Source organism: Synchiropus splendidus, chromosome 9, assembly GCF_027744825.2.
Source record: "Synchiropus splendidus isolate RoL2022-P1 chromosome 9, RoL_Sspl_1.0, whole genome shotgun sequence".
Lineage (NCBI taxonomy): Eukaryota > Metazoa > Chordata > Actinopteri > Syngnathiformes > Callionymidae > Synchiropus > Synchiropus splendidus.
In genome coordinates, this window is record NC_071342.1 from 5,976,891 (window position 1) to 5,998,554 (window position 21,664).

The 21,664-nt window shown below is 40.0% G+C and overlaps 1 protein-coding gene across 1 annotated transcript in view; it reads left to right on the forward strand.

The window, feature by feature from the left end:
* LOC128764929 (protocadherin-15-like) overlaps positions 1-21,664 on the forward strand; it is a 168,806-nt gene that overhangs the window by 39,053 nt on the left and 108,089 nt on the right. The window contains exons 5-9 of the mRNA XM_053875217.1: positions 14,699-14,859; positions 16,520-16,675; positions 17,182-17,301; positions 17,431-17,541; positions 20,139-20,309. Of these exons, the coding sequence (XP_053731192.1) occupies positions 14,699-14,859; positions 16,520-16,675; positions 17,182-17,301; positions 17,431-17,541; positions 20,139-20,309 (719 nt within the window). The remainder of the gene's footprint in view (positions 1-14,698; positions 14,860-16,519; positions 16,676-17,181; positions 17,302-17,430; positions 17,542-20,138; positions 20,310-21,664) is intronic.

Sequence of the window (21,664 nt, forward strand, 5' to 3'; positions counted from 1 at the left end):
AGTCTTGCACACTTTCAAGAAAAAGGGAAGATGTTGTCCTAACTGTCACACGGGATCCTAAAAACTCACTCTCACTCCCTGGTTGTCATATATGGACATTGGGAAAGTGACCTTATACGTCCTATACTGACGAAAAAGGCAGCCATTGCACATTGGTGCAATGGCAGTGTGACGTGAAAAAAACACAGTGGAGTTATAGGGTAAGCCATGGGATGGTTCTCCATTTATTCTATGTTTAATAACGTGTCAAACTGTACCAAATGGAACGCAAAAGTCCACTTTCCCGACGTCTATATAACGCCATGGGTGTGAGGGTGGGTTGACCGTAATCAGATATACAGGTTGACCGAGGTTGTCATATGTGGTTTTCAACATATCCAACCACTGCACAGCAGCTGATGTTGTCACTGACATGCATTGTGATTGTAGCTCCCTCCGAGCCTGTGGTTAGCACTGCCATCTTGAGGAAACGACTTTGATTCAGTCCAATGACTAACCTCATGCAGCTGCCTTTAAGCTGTGTGGGATTTCGTCCCCCAAGTTGCTTGTATTGCCTCAGGTTTGGAGCTTCATTTTTATTTATTTATTTTTTGTTTAGTGGTTCTGCTATGTTATACAAAAAGTGTGCCATCACTTCTCGCTCTGGTCTCTGGCAACCACTGACCGCACATGACACCCATTGTACCTTTAGAGATGTAGTTATTTATTTTCTCATTCGTTTTTTTATGATTCTGATGACGTATAATGAATTAAGAAACCCAGTCTCAGTAGGCAGTCAGTGATTTTTTTTTGTCGTGACGTCAAATGCTAAGCATAGATTCTATTTCTTGTCCATCCCTGACACAATTCAGCCCCAATATTTTACCGACTGAAGGTGATCTTGTGCCATGACTGCTTTTTTAACATTCATTAATAGCATATTATGCTCATAATTATACTTCAGGAAAGGAAAATAAGGAGCTAAAAATCACAACAGTCAATGCTATCAAACTGCACCAGTTGTAGAAAGGGAATATAAATTAAATCAGCAGCCATATATTGGGATAAATCAGAACTGAAGTGCATCGTTCCAGTCTAGAGAAAAGCTATTATGTCATACTTTTCTATTTAGAATGCAACATAATGACAGATAAACTACATTGTGAACATTATTTTCTGATGGATTGACCATGAAGGTTTGATGAATGCTGTGTACTATTTGTTTATGACAACCCTTGTTAGAAGCTGTCAGGTGAGTGCAGCAGTAATTCAACTTAACAGCCAAAAAATGTACTGCTATTGATATCGAGCCAAACAGATGCTTCAGTGGCTATCTTCAGTCACTGTCGCAAACGGCGGCGCATTTCTTCCTTCACTTTGAGCACTTGAATCAGTCACTGATGAACTGCGAATGACTCAAGAGTGTAGAGGAAACAACGTCTGTGTTGGCTCATCAGAGGCGATCCATGAAAGCAAGAGCAGGCCATCTTATCCAAAATGAAGTGGATTGTGAGAAGAGATAAGCATTGCTGTCACATCCTCTGATCTTTTGGTTTCCTTTTGTTTTGTTTTGTTTTGTTTTTTGTGTTTTTCAGTTGTGTTTTTCAGTTGGTGTTTTTCTCAGAACAGGTTGAAGGTTGATTTGATAGAATGAATTTCAGGAATACAAAAACAGGAACATTTACACGGCAGCATCTTTATTTATTTCCTCTACTACTGTAATTCATCCTTGAGGTACCTTTTTCTAAACAGGCAGTTCTCAAACAATAGAAGCTGCCAGCCTGCTTGAGAAGTATAAACTGGCCTTCAATTTGGCTCTCAGCAAATACCAAGGGTGTAATTTTCACACAAGTGCCGTGATTTCTATAGATTACAGTGGCTGCGATTCAAGTGCGCCCTTGAATTTGGAGCTTACATGAGGTGTACTTTTGCTTATGAGATTTCATTAAATCCATTTCACTGTGAAATACAATGAACTCTGCTTTTCTATAGTTGATAATGAGAGGCTTCCACACCAGATTTCTTCCTGAGACAATCTTGGATCACAGTATAGAATAACAAACTTTTCAGGACCTTGCTGGCTACTTGGTGCTGAAATATTTTTGCTTTCATATTATTTTTGGGAGCATTTAGGTTTTGCAAACAAAAACAAATCAGGAATAAGGAAGTATTAAGTTACGGAATTTATTCTTGTGCCTTTCTCTGCTATCAAGGTTTGTCAGAACACCTGCACACACAGGAGGGTCTTTTGTTCTTGGTTCTGGCCTTTATGATATTCGATTTTCCGGCTGTTCCTGTCTCAGCCAGCAGCACAAACACTGGCTTTCCAACTGCTTGGCTTGTATGTCTTTGGCCGTGGCTGTTGGTCGCTGCTCCTTGCCTTCGTGGCGTGGCTGCTTCTGTTACCATAGAAGGCCACTTGAAATTCCCTCTTGTCCCTAATGACTGATGCTTTCTTGGATTTTAATTTCAGCTGCTGCCGAATTGTCCAGTTGTCCTTCCCAATCAGCATACACTTAGCATTTAGCAAGGGGGGATTATCTAGGTGCACTTTCTTTGCAACATGATTATTTATTTAATTTTTTTTTTTTTTTTTGTGATTGTATTCTCAAAAGAATTGGTTATGTAGTTATGTATTTTATTTTATTTTATTTTATTTCAATGCACTTTTTAATGAACATATAGAATTTTGTTGCATGATATTGAAAATGGTAAAATAATGAAATAAATAATAATTATTGTTTTTTGTTATTGTCTTTTCTTTTCAAAATTTTGTTATGTAGTTATGTCTCTAATTGTCATCACAAGCATTTTATTTTATTTAAATGTATTATTTATTCTAATTATTATTCTAATTAATAATAACAATAATAATAATAATTATTAATGATGTTATTATTATTATTATTGTTATTATAACAAATATTATTATGTTAATGAACATATGGAATTTTGTTGCATAATATTGAAGTTGGTAAAATAATAATAATAATAAAAAAATAACAATAAAATAAAATCATGAGGACAATGCAGCAGCCAACACACTTGCAGCTTGATTTGTTGTGCACGAGTATGTGTACAGTACCTTTACACCCCTAACAGTCAGTGATGTGACTGGACCCGCTGTTAATAGAGTGTATTAAACAAACCCTTTAGGCCTACGTACCTTATTGTACATTATTATTGCCTTCTCTTTTACATGCCAGCCGTTTGAACGAAATTAAATGTAAGTTATAAAGTAACTATATGTTCGAATATATGTAGTATGTAAATGAAAGAATGTTACTCCAATATAGTTGAGATTAATTTATTGCATGATACAAAGTGACGTGCACTTCCACATTGATGATTCTGATAAGTTTCACCCAGTTTTGCGTCATAATTACAAGTTTACAAGGCAAAAGAGGGAACATCTGGAGTGATGGTGGTTAAAGAACCCCGAGTGGCCAATTTGAATTCACTGTGCTGCGTCTCCAAAATGTTTTTGTATGTCTGAAATCTGAGTGCGTGTACGTGTCTCCGTTGGTTTCATTCAAAAGAGCATGTGCCGCTTGTTGATTCATCCGCGAGTGACGCGTAAACGCAGGCGCGTTGCTTTCCATTAACTCTCATTATTACTCTCCGCCTGTGGATCCTGCGCTCGCTCTCGCTCCGCGCACACTCCACAATATCCTCTTCAATTGTATGATCACGTCCAGCGACCATGGTTGCTGGGTCATCAATACATAATTGGAGCATGGCTGAAAGGCTGGGATTAGTCTCCAACACCTGCTCCTTGCGGATTAGAGAACAAATTGGTGGGGCGTGATATTCATAAAGGCTCAGTTTCCCTACGAGCCTCTGATGCCCTTCACTGTAAACATTGCTTCAGAATATTATCTGCGCTCATAAGCAAGGAGGCACTCTCTGTTGCGTATCAATAGCTACACAGCGCACCTTCACATCCACCCAGCACCCATCACACAGCATATTTCTGACTATTGATGTGCAAATAAGGACCATTACAGTACGTTGGCGACACAAGTGCTTTGCCTAACTGCCTTGGTTCCTGTTCTAATCCATGTTGAGCATATACCCACGATCCAAACAATTCATGTGATGTGCCACTGTGTTTCATTTTCCCACGAACGTGGCTGGGCCTCTTTTGGTTTAATTGTCGGGTGAAACACCCAAAATGAATGTTCACGCTGTGTAGCCCTTCCTGCTTTGGACTACGCTGGAGGCTGTCATTTTACTTGGTCCGTTATTCATTTGCAGTCCGCTGTTAATGAATTACATTATATTAAAGATGGTGACACATATATGCATTTCTCAGTTTAGATGTTCACTGTTGATGAATTGTAATTGTATCTTCTTTAATGTATGCCTTTCATAAAAGTCACCAGTGTTTTTTCTCTGGACTTAGTGGGTGAAAATGTCTACTACTACTATGAATAGTATTTATACTGGTAATAATAGTAATGGCCTCCCTTCTGCATGAATTGTTTTGTTTTTGGGCTGCATTTTGGGACATTTACTCACATTTGTTTTTCAGACTTGTTGAAAAATTCTGTCAACTGTCTCGACTGTTGTCAAGAAAAGCTCAACATGAACCTTATTTTCTTTCAAAGGAAGATAGAGATAGATTCTGATCTTTAGAAAGATCGTGGCTAGTCTGAGAACTTTACAGTTCTCCTTAACACTCTTTCTGAAGCGATTGAGTCCTTGTACTTGTGTAATTGTGAGTCACAGTGTCACTACTTATCAACAATAACATCATAAATATTCCTCTATGCTGGGAAAATCCCAGCGCAAGGGCAGCCCTGTTGTACTACAGGTTAGATTAGATGAAATAGAGATACTGTAATTTTAAGGTTTTATGGGCCATATGGCATCAAGGGTTGGATTGAATTCAGACACCTGTGAGATCAAACCCACAAAAGGCCAAATGAGCTTTCGTACATGAAGACAAAAGCCATATTATCTGTAAATACAAAAGCTCAGTTGTGTGCGAATCCAGTAAATGTGTCAATGAATTGCCTAATTTGCATTTGTTGTATTTCGAACACAGGGGCAGACATGTTTACATTTACATAATGAGATTATAGTGTGAGATAATCCCCACTCTTAATTCACGCGCGGTTTCAGTCGGAAGATGCATGATAAATAGTGACTTCTTTTGTAAACTGAAATTATTTGTGACTAGAATTTTTCTAGTCAATAGAAAACAAAAACACTCTCAGAAAAGTCGTGTTTCTAGCATTAATATTTCTTTTTAAATTGTGTCAAATTGCAAATTGCAAGGAAAATGGAGAGTCTTTATCTATACTTTGGCAGACCGTATAATCTGATTTAATCCTCAGTCATATTCCACTCGGGGTTCACATGAAGGCCATCTTGTTTGGTCTATCAATTATTGTAGAGACCAAAGGGAGGAGCTGAAGCTTGCACAGCGATGGACTGAAATACTGCTTATGTTTTTCACTTTATATTAAATGGAGTGATATTCTGCAGTTCACCCTTATATAAATTGAATTAACCAGTCTGTCTTGAGGTGTAGATTTGTTTTCCAACAGTTCAGCCGGCACCAAAGAAAAGATATCTTGTCGCAGAGAACACTGCCCACCTTCGCATGAGCCCCCTTGATGTTTCGTTCTTAGTTTGGCAATGCATTTGATATTTGTCTGACTCCAAAATCTGGTGTAGGATCTCTAGCGGGATGTAGATTTCTGTCTTATCGTTGGAGCACTTGGCAAACCGTAGTCTCCAGCTGAGACAGGAATTATGTTTTCAGCACACTGATGACAGTGAAGTGTCACGCTGATCCTGATTAAACTAATTGAAAAGAAAGAAGAGACAAGTGATTGAGTGTCAGAAGCCAAAATTAAATCCTCAGGCTATTTTCCTGTTGGGCTCAGACATGAATGAGTGGAGAGGCATAACAAAGAGCTTTGGAAACAAAACAAACGTGTTGTGTACAGTTCAGTGATCACAACTACAAGGTACTTCAGTACCTTGTCTTCAACCTCTTTTTTGACCTAATACTCGTGGAGCAACACCCCTTCTCCATGCTTCAGTATGTCTTCTACTTTTTATGACGGACTTTTCACACTGCGGATTCTGTCTCTGGTGGCCGGAGTTCGATTCGCCCGCTGCTCTGCAGCCTCACACCTCCTCAGGCGATGTCCTTTTTTTCTCCTCAGCTGGCGGTGCTCTGCGCAAATAGCTGGTTTGTGACCCTCAACGAAGCACATGTCAAGGAAGTCGTCCTCAGCTGGGCGACATGAACCCGAACTTGTTTACGATGAGCGGCCACTTCTTAACACTACGAGTTGTTGTCACCTCAGATATGAACTGATGACGGAACTCCGCCTTGGCTGTAACAGAATGTGGCGTTTCACAGCCAAACGTCAACATGAACGAGTGTTATCATGTTATTTTACACCTTTTGTTGAAACGACAGACCGTGCAGGATTCATAAGAAGAGACGGGAATTATCCGATCACATGACATTCACTTGAGTCACAATTTAATATCGCAACATCTCTCACACCCTGAGAAAAAATGCCTTTTTGTGCGGAGAAGGCATCAAATATATCCTTCGTGATTGTGCTTTGTTACCAGAATAATCAGGAACTTAGAGGGCGACGTTCCCTCCATCCCTGAAATCTCGTCCATTTTGAGCTGAATCCTTGATTCTGATTTCAAGTGTGAGCGACAATCACACAAGACAGACTTACTTTGAATGATAGCGTTGTGATGCAGCATCGCAGAGAGAATAGCGTCGAGTTCCCTCCAGTTCTGGAATGACAGTAAAAGCCCTTTATCTAGTTCTTTCACACTGAGTCCCTTTACTGCCGGCTTATCAACCCATATCTATACATCATATTTAAGGACATGACCGGAGCCACTTTGGCCTCACGCTGCTACATTAAATCCAAATTTCATAGGCATTCGGCGCAGAGACGAGCCGCAACATGCAATAAAATCCATAATTCATGATCATTACGTGCTCCAGTTTAATATGGGATTCAACATGAGGTACAGAGAGCCTCAATCACCCCCGCATGTCCACATCTATGCTAAATATTTAATTTAAATTGCCTCAGCTTGCTGTAAAGTGTTTGCTGGTGTTGCTTTGTTTTCACCACTGAATATTCCAGACTGTCTTCACCTGCAAGAACAGGTTCTCAGGTTCCCTCCTCACTTTCTACTGGATCTCATTTGAATTGTACTATTGTCACATATGAATGTTATTTCAAATGCTAATAAAATGTCAAATTTCGATGAACTCCATGACTCACTTATTAATTTGTAATTCAATAGCAAGGTGTTCTGTTCATGCAAGCAGAAGTGACTGTACTGTTTTCAGACCTTTGACTTTGACCTTTTGGTAGCGCAATGAATAGCTTTCTTTAATTAGTAGTATCCGTATTTGTAATACACTGTGCTACAGATGACAGTGACACAGGAAAAAAGTTGATAAAAAATACAGAATATGCATGTTATATAAGAGTGCTTTAAGAAAATTTGCATGAAAGTGTTGAAAATATTGTTTTCTGAAGTGTTTGAGGTGAAAATATATTGGTCCCTTGTGATGTAAATGATGAGCAACAAAGTCACCTGACATTTTCAGAAGGGTGAACTCTCACATTCCAGATCTCATTATGTGACGGCATTAACTTACTAGTGAACCACGACTGTTTTTGCAGATTCTGTACCTGTATAAAATGTTAAAGAATGTCACTTTTTTGTGGAGTTGTGGTTAGTTATGTTGTTTTTGTAGCAAGAAAGCCCTTTCTGTGTGGTGTTTCTGCCCGCAGGATTGCCCTCCAACAAAGGTGAAAGGATGACTACACATTTGTCAGTTCTTAACAACACACCTCCTTGTGAGGACCTTATGAAGGTGTGGGGGCCATTTGGCTGGACCCTCAATTTGAGGAAGAAGATGTCAAAATAACGCAGTCTTTATAAGTAAGTTCAAGCTTGGTTGAGGCTTCTGGTTGAGGTCAGCCATTTGTTTTGGATGGTTAGGTGAGAGGCTGGGAAAACATTAAGGTTTGTCGACAGACTCCGTTCTGTCCATTCCAATATTGTCTCTTTGTAACAGACACTGTGGGTGTTACGTAGTTTGCAGCATCATGGATTTAAGTGTCTGTGTGTTCAACACAACAACAGTGTTTCCTCCGACTCAACGCGTTTTCCATCGTCTCTTTTCTACTTTATCAGCATCTGTTTTAGGGATGGCGTCATTGCTGATTTAAAATAAAGCTCCTTTCATCTCTTGAAAACATTTGGATAAGAATTTCAATTTCATAAGAATTTCAAGTTCATTCAGATTAGTGAAAAACTCTGGCCAGTGTGTAGCGAAAAACATCCCAGAACAAGCAAACAGACTGCTTTTGTTTGTTTTTTGTTCATAGAATATCTCAAAAGCAAATTTAATTTCCATCATAAATGTGACAATAACTGAGTGATGGAAGATGAATGAGCTGACCTTCTAAAAGTTGCTTGAGTCAAGATGGAGTTGACAGGCTCAAACACAGGTGCTTTTTAAAATGGTAATAAAGGCAATTTTACAAGCAGCCTGTAAGTATTTTTGACGTACATGAGCCTGAATGTCCCCAGACATGATTTGAGTCAAATTTAAGGACTGGGGGCCAAATTCATCTTTTCATGTGGTCATCAATGCATTAAATTCAAAAATTGCATGAAAGTACACCATAAAAAATAGCAACAGTGTTCATGCTTTGATGTTGAAGGAGCTTTGTTCTTGCAAATGGGTTTGTGTAAAGGCCCATTTATGCACAATCTTATGTATGGATACGGATACACTCTGAGCCTTCTGTCTGTGCTCTGCGTTCATTTCATCCATATTTCGGCACTTTTCTACCAAGGGTTCAGATGCGGGCCAAACGGAGCAGTGCCACTGCAATCATTTGGGGCCAGTCTTGCTGTTACTACCAGATACAAAGCTCTAATGAGACACGAATATGACATAACAATGGCGGAAATTCTGCGTCCTCCAGTTGCAAAATATTTAACTCTATATTTGATTCTGTTTCATTTTATTGTGCAACAGTTACATTAGACGTAAATTCATGATTCAAAAATGAAGCTCCTCCTTTACCCCTGTCACTCATAGCCACCCCAAATAAGTTTCTCAGGTCTCCTTTTGTTTTGGATACGTGAACATAAAGTCTTGCAAATCTGATCACAGAAAGTTAAATTAACATAATCAATAAACTCCAATGACTTGTCTGACAGCTGCTTCTTTATCTCTTGGATGAGATGATGCTGTTAGAACTGATTATGCCAGCAGATGTTTTTCTTTTCTTCACTAGCCAAAATAATTAGAGACTATAGAGCATTTTGGGAGCTAAAATTGTCGTATTGTGACACATAAATTTGGTCGTGTATTGTGAGCTTGGACATCTGGAGCTTGCAGAGCTGCAGTGAGAGATTATAAGTTTGTGCCTAAGTGAGATGTACAGTCCATTGGCACAGCAGTCAGATGGTATAAAAATGGCAACCAGAGGAAGCTCACAGCTTCTCCGTCTTCTTTAAACACACAACACGGTGTTTAAATACTGTCTGTGCAGTGAGAGATTCAGAATGTGAATCCTGCACATGTGACAGACTGTGTAAAGTTCGAGACATGGATCTTGAATATAAAGTATGGATCCATTTTGTAGCTAGCATTTTCAAAATGTATGTCTTAGGACAGCGACTCACATCGGCATTGAACATGCTCGTGTATACATATACACTACCGGTCAAAGGTTTTAGAACACCCCAATTTTTCCAATGTTTTTACATAAAATCATGCCGTTTAATGTCTCATTGCACTGAGATGTGAAAGCATAGTACAAATAAGCAAGATGAACCGAAGATTTGACTGGACGACTTGCAGCAAGAAAACCATTACTAAGATGTCAGAATAAGACAAAGAGGCTTGCCTGGGCCAAGAAACACTGCCATTGGACGACTGAAGACTGGAAAAAGGTATTATGGACCGATGAATCCAAATTGGAAATCTTGAGTTCATCACGCAGGATGTTTGAACGGCGTAGAGTAGGTGAAAGGATGCTTCCACAGTGTGTGGCTTCAACTGTCCAACATGGAGGAGGAAGTGTGATGGTCTGGGGTTGTTTTGCTGGATCCAGGCTTGGTGACTTGTTCAGAGTGAGAGGCACCCTGAACCAAAACTGCTACCACAGCATCCTGCAGCGCCATGCAATACCCTCTGGTATGCGTCTAGTTGGTCAGGGGTCTTCTTACAGCAAGGTAATGACCAAAAACATAAGTCCAAGCTATGCCAGAACTATCTTGCGAAAAACGAACAAGCTGGTAAACTTGAAAACATGGAGTGGCCAGCACAGTCTCCAGACTTAAACCCCATTCAGCTGGATTGGGATGAAATGGACAGAAGAGTGAAGCAAAGCAACCCACAAGTGCCACACATTTATGGGAACTTCTGCAACAGACATGGGAAGAACTTTCTGAAGAACATTGGATTTCTATTGAAGAAAGAATGCCTCGTGTGTGTTCAGCTGTTATATCGGCCAAAGGTGGCTACTTTGATCAGTCAACACTGTAGAATACATTTTGGTCTATAAATTGATTCCACCATTTCTTTTTTGACTCCAATTGCTTATATGTACTATGCTTTCACGTCTCAGTGCAATGAGACATTAAACGGCATAATTTTCAGTAAAAACACTGGAAAAATTAGGGTGTTGTAAAACTTTTGGCCGGTAGTGTGTATATATATATATATATATATATATATATATATATATATATATATATATATATATATATATATATATATATATATATATATATATATATAATTGGAGCATGTTCAATGCCGTGGAGGATCACGGTAAAATGTATGAATTATAAAAATGCATGCATTCAGGTGGGCCTTACAGCCTTACATATTTCTATATTTCTCATATCTTTTCAGCAACACACTAGAACAATGTGACTCTTAGCCTCTGACTGTTTGGCCACCCCTGCTGAATATCCTTAAAGAGCATGTCGCGCCGTACATAAGAAGACATTTTGGGTCAGACCATCGCTTTGTACAGGACAATGTTCCAAAACACACTGCTGCTGGAGCATGTCTGGCATCCGAAGGGATCAAATGTGTCAAAACTCCACAGGGGTCACCAGACTTGAATGAGTGGATCTATTAAAATTAGATAAAAATAAAGGTGCATTGAGCTTTTGTATTAAAATTAAACGCTACTGATACAATAGCACACCACCATTTACAAAATTTTAAAAGGGAAGTAGCGTGAAGAAGTCGTCTCTTGAACCCAAGCTTGCCACACACTGGCTCCTCATGTAACCAATTCCTGAGACATGGGACTCTGAACTGAGTGGAGAGATGATGTGTGTAGCCCTAATCACACTCTGGAGTTTTCTCAAAAACACTAGCGAAGTTGGTGTGAGAGCAGCTTTCACTAGTCACTTTGGGTTTTGTGTATGAAGAGAGAGCGCCACCTTCAGTTTGCACCTGATAGCGCAGTGAGTACAAGGAGTATACATTCTTCAAATACACTCCCTCAAGAAACGGGGGATCACTGCAGCGGCTGGAAGTGTGCTGGGAGGGGAACAAGTGAATTGCTCCTACTGTACAGAGAGTCCTGTGTTTCGTCATTTCTGTGATGCGAACAGGGCAGAGAATGGATCTTTCCTTCATGTCTTCTGACTATTTTAACTCCCGGCCATAAACATCAGTTTTGTTGAGAGCGTCGGAGGGAGAGTTGTGATTCCTGTTGCAGATTCCTGATGCCATCAAAAGTGATTTTAAGTGAAGTGCTGTTAACGTTCAGCTCAATTAGATGTGCCAAAATGCATTATTTGGTCGTTCAAGTAAGTGAAAACCGAATTAGCTGGAAAACATTCCACACAGCAATTTACTTCTCATTTATGTCACAGTGCTAGAGCCCAAACAACAAAGCTGTTTGGTTCCATTTTTGTAGCGGCTAATTGTCAACAGGGGGTTTTATCATAAACACTGTGACTGGCTGGCTTGAGACACGCTGAATATTGAATATTGTTTCAAGTAGGGCGGAAATGTTTTGGGAAACAATTCAATTGCGGTGACAGGCGAGAACACAACTTCTTCGGTTAGATGATTTAATATTTTTGACATTTTCAAAAAATATTTACAACTTGGCTTTTCAAATAATAATAATAATAATAATTTTAAAAACACAACGCAATTTCCCTTTTTATGATAGGCTGATAATGTAAACAGAAGGCTCTAGATAGTTTGGTTGAATTGTAAACTGCAATTCTGTTCTTGCTCTCCAACACAAGAACTGAAGAGTTTGACATTGTATGCTGGCTTTGGATCACACTGCACTGAAACGGTGCCATGACAGAACCGAATGCGCATGATACATTACACCATGGTCGAAGAAAGAAATGATCAAATAAAGAGGAAACGTGTGATACATGGGTGGGGTCATCAAAATCATTTTGTCTTGAGTTGAACTGCTCCCATTCCATCACCACCCAACTGGGCTTTGAGAATGGGGGAGTGGGTTGCCAGAATTTCGTCAGCGGTCTTGCAGGGTGCGTTTCACGTGTTCACTATTTTTTGCATGTGTTTCGCTATATATGTTTAAACCACTGAGTACTAGCATTTATTTTTATTTTAACAGTAGAGTACGAAGTCGTAGGGAGTCAGTCAATGGAAACCAAAATGCATCTGCTAAATTCAACACCGTATACAGACAGAGTCACACTTCACACTGAAGCATCACCACGGCGATGAAGCCGGCCACACTTGATACTTGACACCGGGGCACAACGGGAACAACGGGAAAAATGGTCAAATAAAGAGCTAACATGTGAGACTTGGGTCGGATAGTCCTGTGTGGCAGGTTGGCACTGGAGGCAACTTGGAGGCTTTTATTCCCCTGTTTTTCAAATTGCATTCGGAAATTTCTAACATCACACACACACACACAAAAAAAACCCAAAAACAATTCAGGCTTAGTATTTTCACAACTTCAATCCACTTTCAGCAAGGTGACAACTATAGCGCACCATCAGGCAAGAGTAGAAAGAATAGATGCTGAAGTTTGAAGCCAACGTGATGTTTACTAATAAACCTAATGCAGTAAACTTTCCTTTTGAATTCAAAGATCTCACGTCATGGACTATTAATGGTTAATGGGCCACTGGTTTTTATGTATTTAAACTTGGTGTTAAAGGGTCACATTCGTATTCTGCTGTCAGCTCTCTTTGTTCTGCAGAAAAGAGCTTTTTAATTTCACCTACTCTTAACGAAACATTTGTATTCACGCCCTCAGCTCCTTTTATCTGGATCCGCTTTATATATTCAGGTAGGCAGTAATTTCATAGAACCTTTAATTTGGCCACTTAGGATTCAATCAGTTCTTAGAATTAACATGCTGAGAGGAGGATGCCCACGAGGGCTCCTGAGTGGAGTTTAATCGGCGCTGTGACATATCAACTCTCCAAGTGTTGCTGCCCTGCAGGATCCTCATAATCGCCGGTGTGAGAGGTTTTCCTCAAGTGGACTCAGAAGTCAATGGGACTGAAAGTGGGTCAGTGCAAATATTATACTTGGAAATCATCAAAGTGTGCCCTTCAGCTTCTGCAGTGCTCCTTTGTTTTATTTATTAATTTATGTTTTTTGTCTTTTAATTTGAGGTGAGTAAATGATGACCTTCAGCTTCTCCTTTTTGTTTGGCGAGTGAACACCTCAGTCTACTTCATAGGGCTGTTTATGTCCTTGACACTGAGGAAGTGAGTAGAGGGTGGAAAGTCAGAGTGTGAAGTTGTGTCTTCATCAGTGAAACCAAAGTTTTTTATGATTTTTTCGTGATGAACCTGATGCTTCATTTAAGAAGCTCCTGCTCTTGTTCAGGTGTGTTTCCAAAGATTCTATATCAGGCAAAACTGACCTGTTTCATGGGCTTTTATTTGGGTCTTTGGGCATTTAAATTCTAAATACAACCATCCTGTACATTTGTCCATCACTCTTCATGTCAGAACACATTTGAATAGCTCCTCTCATCTACCGCTGACAAGAGTTTTTGCTATCAGTGTGATCCAAAACACAGTTTATTCCTGGCATACATGGGAGTACGTTGTCCAAACAAACTTACATAACAGTGCTGCTCCAGAGCCTGGTATCAGTCACAATAATTGTAGCAATACACGAACTATACATTACACATTTGACAAAACAGTCAACAGTGACAGTCGAAGACGGCACAAAAAAAGAATTAAAGGAAGGCACAGACTCTTGTCACGCTCAAACTAGAGAGACGTGATGTTGCCTGCTTATACAAGCTTTAAAGCTAACTGCTGACTTTTTGGACGAATCGGAGGCATGAGTGATTTTCAGGAAATACAGAAGGATTAACTTACAATCGTGGTCAGGTTGTGTTTCACTTTTGAGGTTGTTGAATTTTGGAGTTGCTTGCTTTTATTTTATATTGTTTTATAATTGATGTATTGCAACAGCACCTGTTTGATTATGAATTATTTTGTGTGAATAATTATAAATATTTATGTATTGAAGAAAGCTGAAATGAGGTCAAGATAAAGGCTTTTCTTCCCCTCATTCTTATTTTGACAATCTGTCTTGGATCCTCTTTAATCGGTGCGACACTAAAGACATCATGTGGATTGGCTCCTTTTACTTTCATTCATCTTGCTCATGGACTTGCCCCTGTCCTCCCAGGTACGGTTCTGGTGGAGAACATGCAGATAAACGGCCGAGCCCAGGACCCAGGCAGAACCATCTCGCTGACATTGCTGGACAACTACAACTACTGGGTGATTTTGGAACCAGCCAGACAGAGACTCTACCTCAACAGCACTGGGCGCATTCTGGACAGAGACGTATGTGACGATTGTTTTTTTTTTTTTTTTTGTTATGTGACAGTCATATGCTGTGATGGTGGTTAAGATGAGCAAATTATCTCAAAGTTTTTGTCAATTTTAGTCTTTTATTGATTCCACATTTTTGTCTTCACTGCCAAAAATCAATGGAGTTTATATTGCACCGTTTTTTGAGAGTCTATAAGTCTATTCGTAGTTAATGAAGCGGCATCTTAGTTATTACAAACAAGGAAATTAAATTGTTGATCGAAGTCAAACTGCTTTCCAATTAAACGACCCCTCCCTTTCGGAGTACTTTTAATTGCATGGAGTAATGCGTACATTTTGGCCATTATGTCTTTCAAAGCATATATATTTTACTTCTAGCATCATAAACCAGCAATTATATTGATAATTTGTCATACAAACAGGGATTTACCAAACATTTACTGTGGCCACAAGAGCTGGCTGACCAAAAAAAAAAAAAGAAAACGCACGTACACAAGTAAATAAAAACAGTATTTATGTCACCGCTGTAATACATTTTTCACCACAACAACTATCACTATTTTCCTTTTTGTTTATCATCATCTTCTGGCCAACAGGCCACTTAAATAAAAATGTAAAAAAAGCAATCTTGACTCGTGTGATAACCTCAATTTGCATTTTGCATGTTTGGCTGCTGATTCCAGTCCCGTGGCTGAGAGAGCCTGTGAGGCAGGATCGTCCTTGTTGCTAAATGCAAATGGTGTCTGACAAGCCGTGTTGGCAACATGACAAGCTGCTGCTGTCAGTTACACATCTAAGTGGAGCAAAGAACATTCACACTACTCTTTTGATGATGGGCAAAAAGATAACAAAAACAGCCCACAATATTTACGAAATTACGCATTTATAAAGAGAGGAACAGAAGACATGGAACCAGTTTGTGTCAGCATTGTAAACAGAGTTGATGTTTATTCATCTCAAGTGACTGGTGTGTAAATTTAACTTGGATTATTGTATTGAATTATGGATCTGAATCTGAATCTAAAAGATTATTTAAGTTATTTTCCAAGTTATCGTGATCAACTCTTGCGTCAGTCAGGGTGGCCTGCTCAAGCAAATGAAAGCACAGTTATTTGAAACCTTTCCTTTCTGTTCTGTATTTCCAATTTATATTGGTGGGCTTTATTGGCAATATTAATATGTATAATATTTCTATTTAAACTACCTTTATTAATCTGTCTGTTGGAAGAATAACTTCAAAAATTGTGAAAGGAAGGAGGAATAAATAATTATGTTTTATATATCACTAGATGGGCTACAATGGCTACAACTCATATGCATATTGCCATTTTGTATGAACATGCACTCACATTTAGTGAACACATTATCCTGATGTGCAAAAAAATACTGTAAGCTGTGATCGTTACTACACACAACTGTGATGTTGTACAGCTTCATCCTTTATCTTTCGACTGAGGTCATGGAGCTAATGGGTTCATCAGGGAACGTCTCACTTCTCTCTATCTGGCCACTTCTTTTTGCGCGAGAGCGTCCGAATCCAGGACAAGATATCATCTCTCCATCTGCTTCTGGATCTTTCCGCTTGTGTTCCACTTCCAATTGAATGTTTGGGAAGACTACCATATGTCCAGTCTGGTGAAATTAAATATACGCTTGTGCTCTGTATTTTTAGCCCCCGAACTACATCACTACCATTGTGGTTCAGGTCCAGTGCACAAATGAGCTGGTGGGTACAGTCATTTTCCATGAGGTTCGGATTGTTGTAAGGGACCGGAATGACAACACGCCACGGTTTCAGCAGCCACGCTACTATGTTGCGGTGAATGAGGTGAGCCACTGTTTGAACTTGTCTTATTTACACGACAACTACATGGCTACTTTGAATGCACAAGAGCAACTGTTCTGGTCTGCAGCGAACATATCACTGGAAAATTGAGAGTGTGGTTCGTAGATGTGATTCAACTTGGTAAACATTGTGCTGAAACTTTGTCTCTGTGTGTTATCACATTCATGTGAAGCAGCCAGGAACAGCGTTGTGAGTCATTCCGGGTTGCTGTCAACCTCTCTGAGCTGGCTCACCTTCCTGCTGTTCAGGCCTGCGGACTTTGCCGAGAGCTCTAGGGAGCAGCGCTAGCTTTAATACTTCTTGTTATTCTGCCGGCATGTGCATAAACCTTCTGACTTGTGCTGACTGCAACATTTTACATTTTGATGTGTATTAATGGTGTGAGCTCGGCTACAATAATGGATACATGTCGCCGTGCCGTTAGCCGACGTACTAAAAAAAGCGGCTTGAACTGCTGTCACTTAACTTGACGTGATTTGTTTTCATAGCTCACCCCTGTTGGGACCACCATATTTACGGGCTTCTCAGGAAATAACGGCGCCACGGATATTGACGATGGACCCAACGGACACATAGAGTACAGCATTCTTTACAACCCCAATGACCCGGTATATGGACAAGTCATGCCATGATAAACACCTTTTGCACCATTGTAAATTGCTTTAGTTATCAACAACTTATTGCTAACATCCATGTTTCCTCCCTCCGTTATATTGACTTTTTTCTCCCTCTTCCAGGCGTCTAACGGGACCGTGAGTGTTGCGAATACTCTTTCTGGACACATCATTTTGGCTGAGAGGCTGAACTATGAGGAGAGAACACGCTACCTGGTGTTGGTGCAAGCAAACGTAAGTGACGACAACCAGAGGAACTTAATTTGTCTTACAGATTTGTCACGCACATTTGATGTTGTTAAATTGATTTGACTCATAATATAAATCGGCATCTGTCACATCTTATCATGCGACTATGAAACATTCTAGCAACTTGCATTTTCGATTCCAATTGACTCTCCATGTCAATATCCATACGTTGTATGTGGTGTTAGAAACTACCCACATGTAGATACATTTGTTCGTGTGAGCCCTCAAATCGCTCTCAAGGTGATCCAGCAATGCACAATTATTGGCACAGAACATTATCAGACCGATTTTGGAAAAAATGACGTCACGTTGATTTGTGTGGTATTAAAAAAAGGATCAATTCTGACTTAAGCCATGCTTTCATTCATTACGATCTGTCTGGTCTCGTGGTCGACACCATGCGGCTCTTCGGCCTCCTTGTTGTAGCGTCCTTCTGCATTGGCTTGCGACGGGTTTTCAGGCACAGTTGAAGCAGGCAGCTGATCAACGGCAGCTCACTTGACCCCTAGATTCCCTCACTTCATCTGCTTATGTCAGGTGCTCGCGCATCCTCGGCCGGTACGGCAACTACAGAGTGACAAAACAGATATTAAGTGCACCATTAGTGCATCATTTGAAGGGAACAATTATGTGCTGTCAAAAGCTTGGTTTCTGTCCAGTGTTTGACTATATTTCACAGTTATTTTGCAGTTTGAGCTTACTCACAAATGTTTAAATCACATTGACGTGAAATGTTGGACTAACAGAATGTCTCAATGTCACTGTTTAGTACTGTAGTACGCTGTAGTAATGTAACAACATAAATCCCTGACACTGCTTTCTTGGTGGTATGAAGCGGTGTATGTTGCAATCTTTAAGAATGGGTGTGAAGAACCCGAAATTCTAGTTTTGACTCGCCAGCACTGGAGTTACCGAACTGTTCCAGAAAGGGCCACAGTGTGTGCAGGTTTTCGGTCCAACCAACCTAGCCCGCACAGTTTAACCACCCAGGTTTCCTCTCTTTTAGCGAATGCATAGATAGATAGGGAAACTGTTACACAAACAAGATGGTCATGCTGAATCTTTTAAGGCCAAAAATAAATTAAAAAAGGAAAGGAAAGTCAACAATCTTTGACAATCTGAACTAAAGCCGCAGTATGAGAACGATCGCAGTAATGTTCAAATTCCATTGAAAGATGCTGGTCAATTATTGAAACAAGGATGAATCACGGATGAAAATCAATTTTGGATTGATTTAAGCATGGTGGAAGGTGAATCTGATGAATGATGAATCTCTACTGACATCAAGGATCAATGGTGAAACCGACAAAGCTTCCACACGTCGTCGGTTTGCCCAAGCATGCTGTGAAAGTCAAGTCTTAAAGGTCACATTCTGGTTCGGCTTAAGTTCCTCACAGCAGTGCAAGTTCAAGTGTGTCAGCGGAGATTGAATGAGACTGGTTTTCAGTGAGGTGTGACTCCCATGGGAGAAATGATGGAGACTCTTGAGGGCCAGTCATTTTAAAGGTGGCCTTTTAAAGAGGTGGATATGCTTGTTTACTGCCATGACTGTAAAGTCGCTGCTTAATGCAAATGGGGTGTTACTAAAGGCGCCATCAGTGTGACCTGAAGCACTTACTGGATTACTCTACATCTCAGTTATGAAGCTGTTGGGATGAGGATTATTGTTATTTATTCGTGCCTGTGTGCAGGAAAGTGACGCCTCGATAAGGTGATAAGTCACAGCGTGGAGTGTGAAATTGATTTGTGGAGTGGATAGTTGTGCAGGTTTTTTTGAATGCCATACAGCTTAGCATTACACTTTTGTTTGACCTGTGTTGATGCTTGGTGAATCGAACAACGGAACCAAACTGCAAGTGATATTAAAATCAGAGAACACACACACTCAATAGCGCAGGTATTGGCAGGTATCTTGTAATACAATATGTATCCCGATACAGAAGTGGTCATACGATAAATTGTGATACTTTTCCATTTGTTCACAAGTGCCATCATTTTAAGGGGGGAAAAAATCGGATAATGTAGTACAACCCCAGTGTACAGAAAGAAAATGTTATTAGCATTAAACAAGTGACAAATGCCACATCACATACAAGTATATATGTATTGGTATAGTAAGTATTGCAATATTTATGCAAAAGTAATGATACAATATCACACAATGAAGTATTGCAATATTTGAGTATATTAATACTTAATTGCACCCCTGGTGTTTGGATTCTACTTTCCTGTTTCAAATGGTTTTATATTATATTTCAAATTTTATTTTACTATTTCCTGAATGGAATAAGCAAAACAAAGTAATTTTTTCATGATTTTATGAGCCAATTCATATGTAAATGATTGATCATATAGATATGTAGCTGTACCGTACTCAATTCTTTTGCGTTGTTATATTCATTATTTTATTATTATAATTTGTTAATATCATGTTTGAACACATCTGGTAGTAAACTTGGTGTAACCACCTGGTGGTCCATAATGTGAACATGAAATGCCTTCATCTATCACCCTGTGCTGTTGTTCATCCCCAAACAGGGTGTTTTGCTCTGATGTAACTAAAGCAGACATGTGTCTTCCAGGACCGTGCTCCGTACCCTCCAAACCGACGCACCGCGACTACGACCCTGACTCTCGACGTTCTGGATGGAGACGACCTGGGTCCCATGTTTCTGCCTTGCGTCCTTGTGAACAACACCCATGACTGCAACCCCCTCACCTACCGCGTTGCTATTCCTGAGTTCACTGAGCCGGTAAGAACCAAACTGACAGGGACGTGTCAGCATGTTTGGTGTGAGGTTGTTTTAACAGAATTTATTATTTCTCTGTGAACACAAATGTTTTACTTTAATACTTAATTATCTTGGTGCTTTCATGCACAAATGTTGCCACTTGATAAAATGAGAGGTATTTTCCAAGATGCCGGACCAGCTATTGGAGTTAGGGGCTGCGTGGACCTGGCAGAGGAACGTCAATTGGTTTTAAAGTGGCAAAGAAAAGTCTGTGAGAGACGTAGATGGATGGTGTGACAGTTCGGAATAAATATTCTAAGGAGGAAATAGTGTGGCAGGTTTGGGTCATGGGAATGATTCCTGCATGCCTGGTGACGCATACCAATGCTTGGGCGGTCTTTTATTCACAATCTTAGCGCATTGAAATTCAGGGTTTGTGAGCAAATGTTTTGATTGGGGGTTATCACTGGCCTTGTTGCGAACCACTTGCTTGTTGTGAAGGTGGAAGTCTGTCCACCTTCAATGCCAGAGGAGTGCTGCAGTCTTTAAAGACTCTGCATTGGGTGTAAGTACCCTCCTCGGAACAGCAGATGGACCTAGTTGGTGGCTCTGAGTCAAGGGTCTATTATGATGGTGATGTCGCACCCTTCACTTCCCAACACACCACTACTCAAATGGATTCATCGTCGCCCCGTGTTTATTTATGTTCAGAACACCCTGTTCTAAAACAGAACTCACCCAAAGTGACACATTTCCATTCAAAGAAGCAGTAGCTCTTTTTCCAGTGGATACTCAATAAGTTACATCGACACCCTCATTAATTAAGCAAAACATACTTTTTCCATATTTTATTTTGGGTCTTTGGTGTCTCGGCATGCAAGTAAAATATAAACCCTGTCGAGCATCCCTGGCTTTTCCTGGCTCCTCACATGGAAATAAAACTAAGAGTAGTACCGTGAACTTCCCAACACCTCCTGTGTAAAATACAGTGGCGAAGATGAAGATAATCGGCCTGCTTTTGTTCTGATCTTGCGCCTTCCGGACCAAGGATGGTAGACCCCCGATTATCTTATGTCTTATAAGATCATTCTATAAGACAACCCTGTGGTGTGTAAAGCGTGGATTTGTTTGTGAATTTCCGATCATCGGCTCCGAAAACAGCCATAGGCCACCATCAGTAAATAATAAACATGATCAATATTTACCATCTAAAATCTTCTCTGGGACGTGAAATGGAATGTACGCAGTCAGTAAAAGATCTGAGAAACAAGGAAGCAGAGTGGGGTGTTTTTTATTGATGTCAATAAAAACACTAGCATTTAATCCTGAGGAGTCCATTCTTACAGGTGTCCGGTCGGCACGGACAACTTTTACTT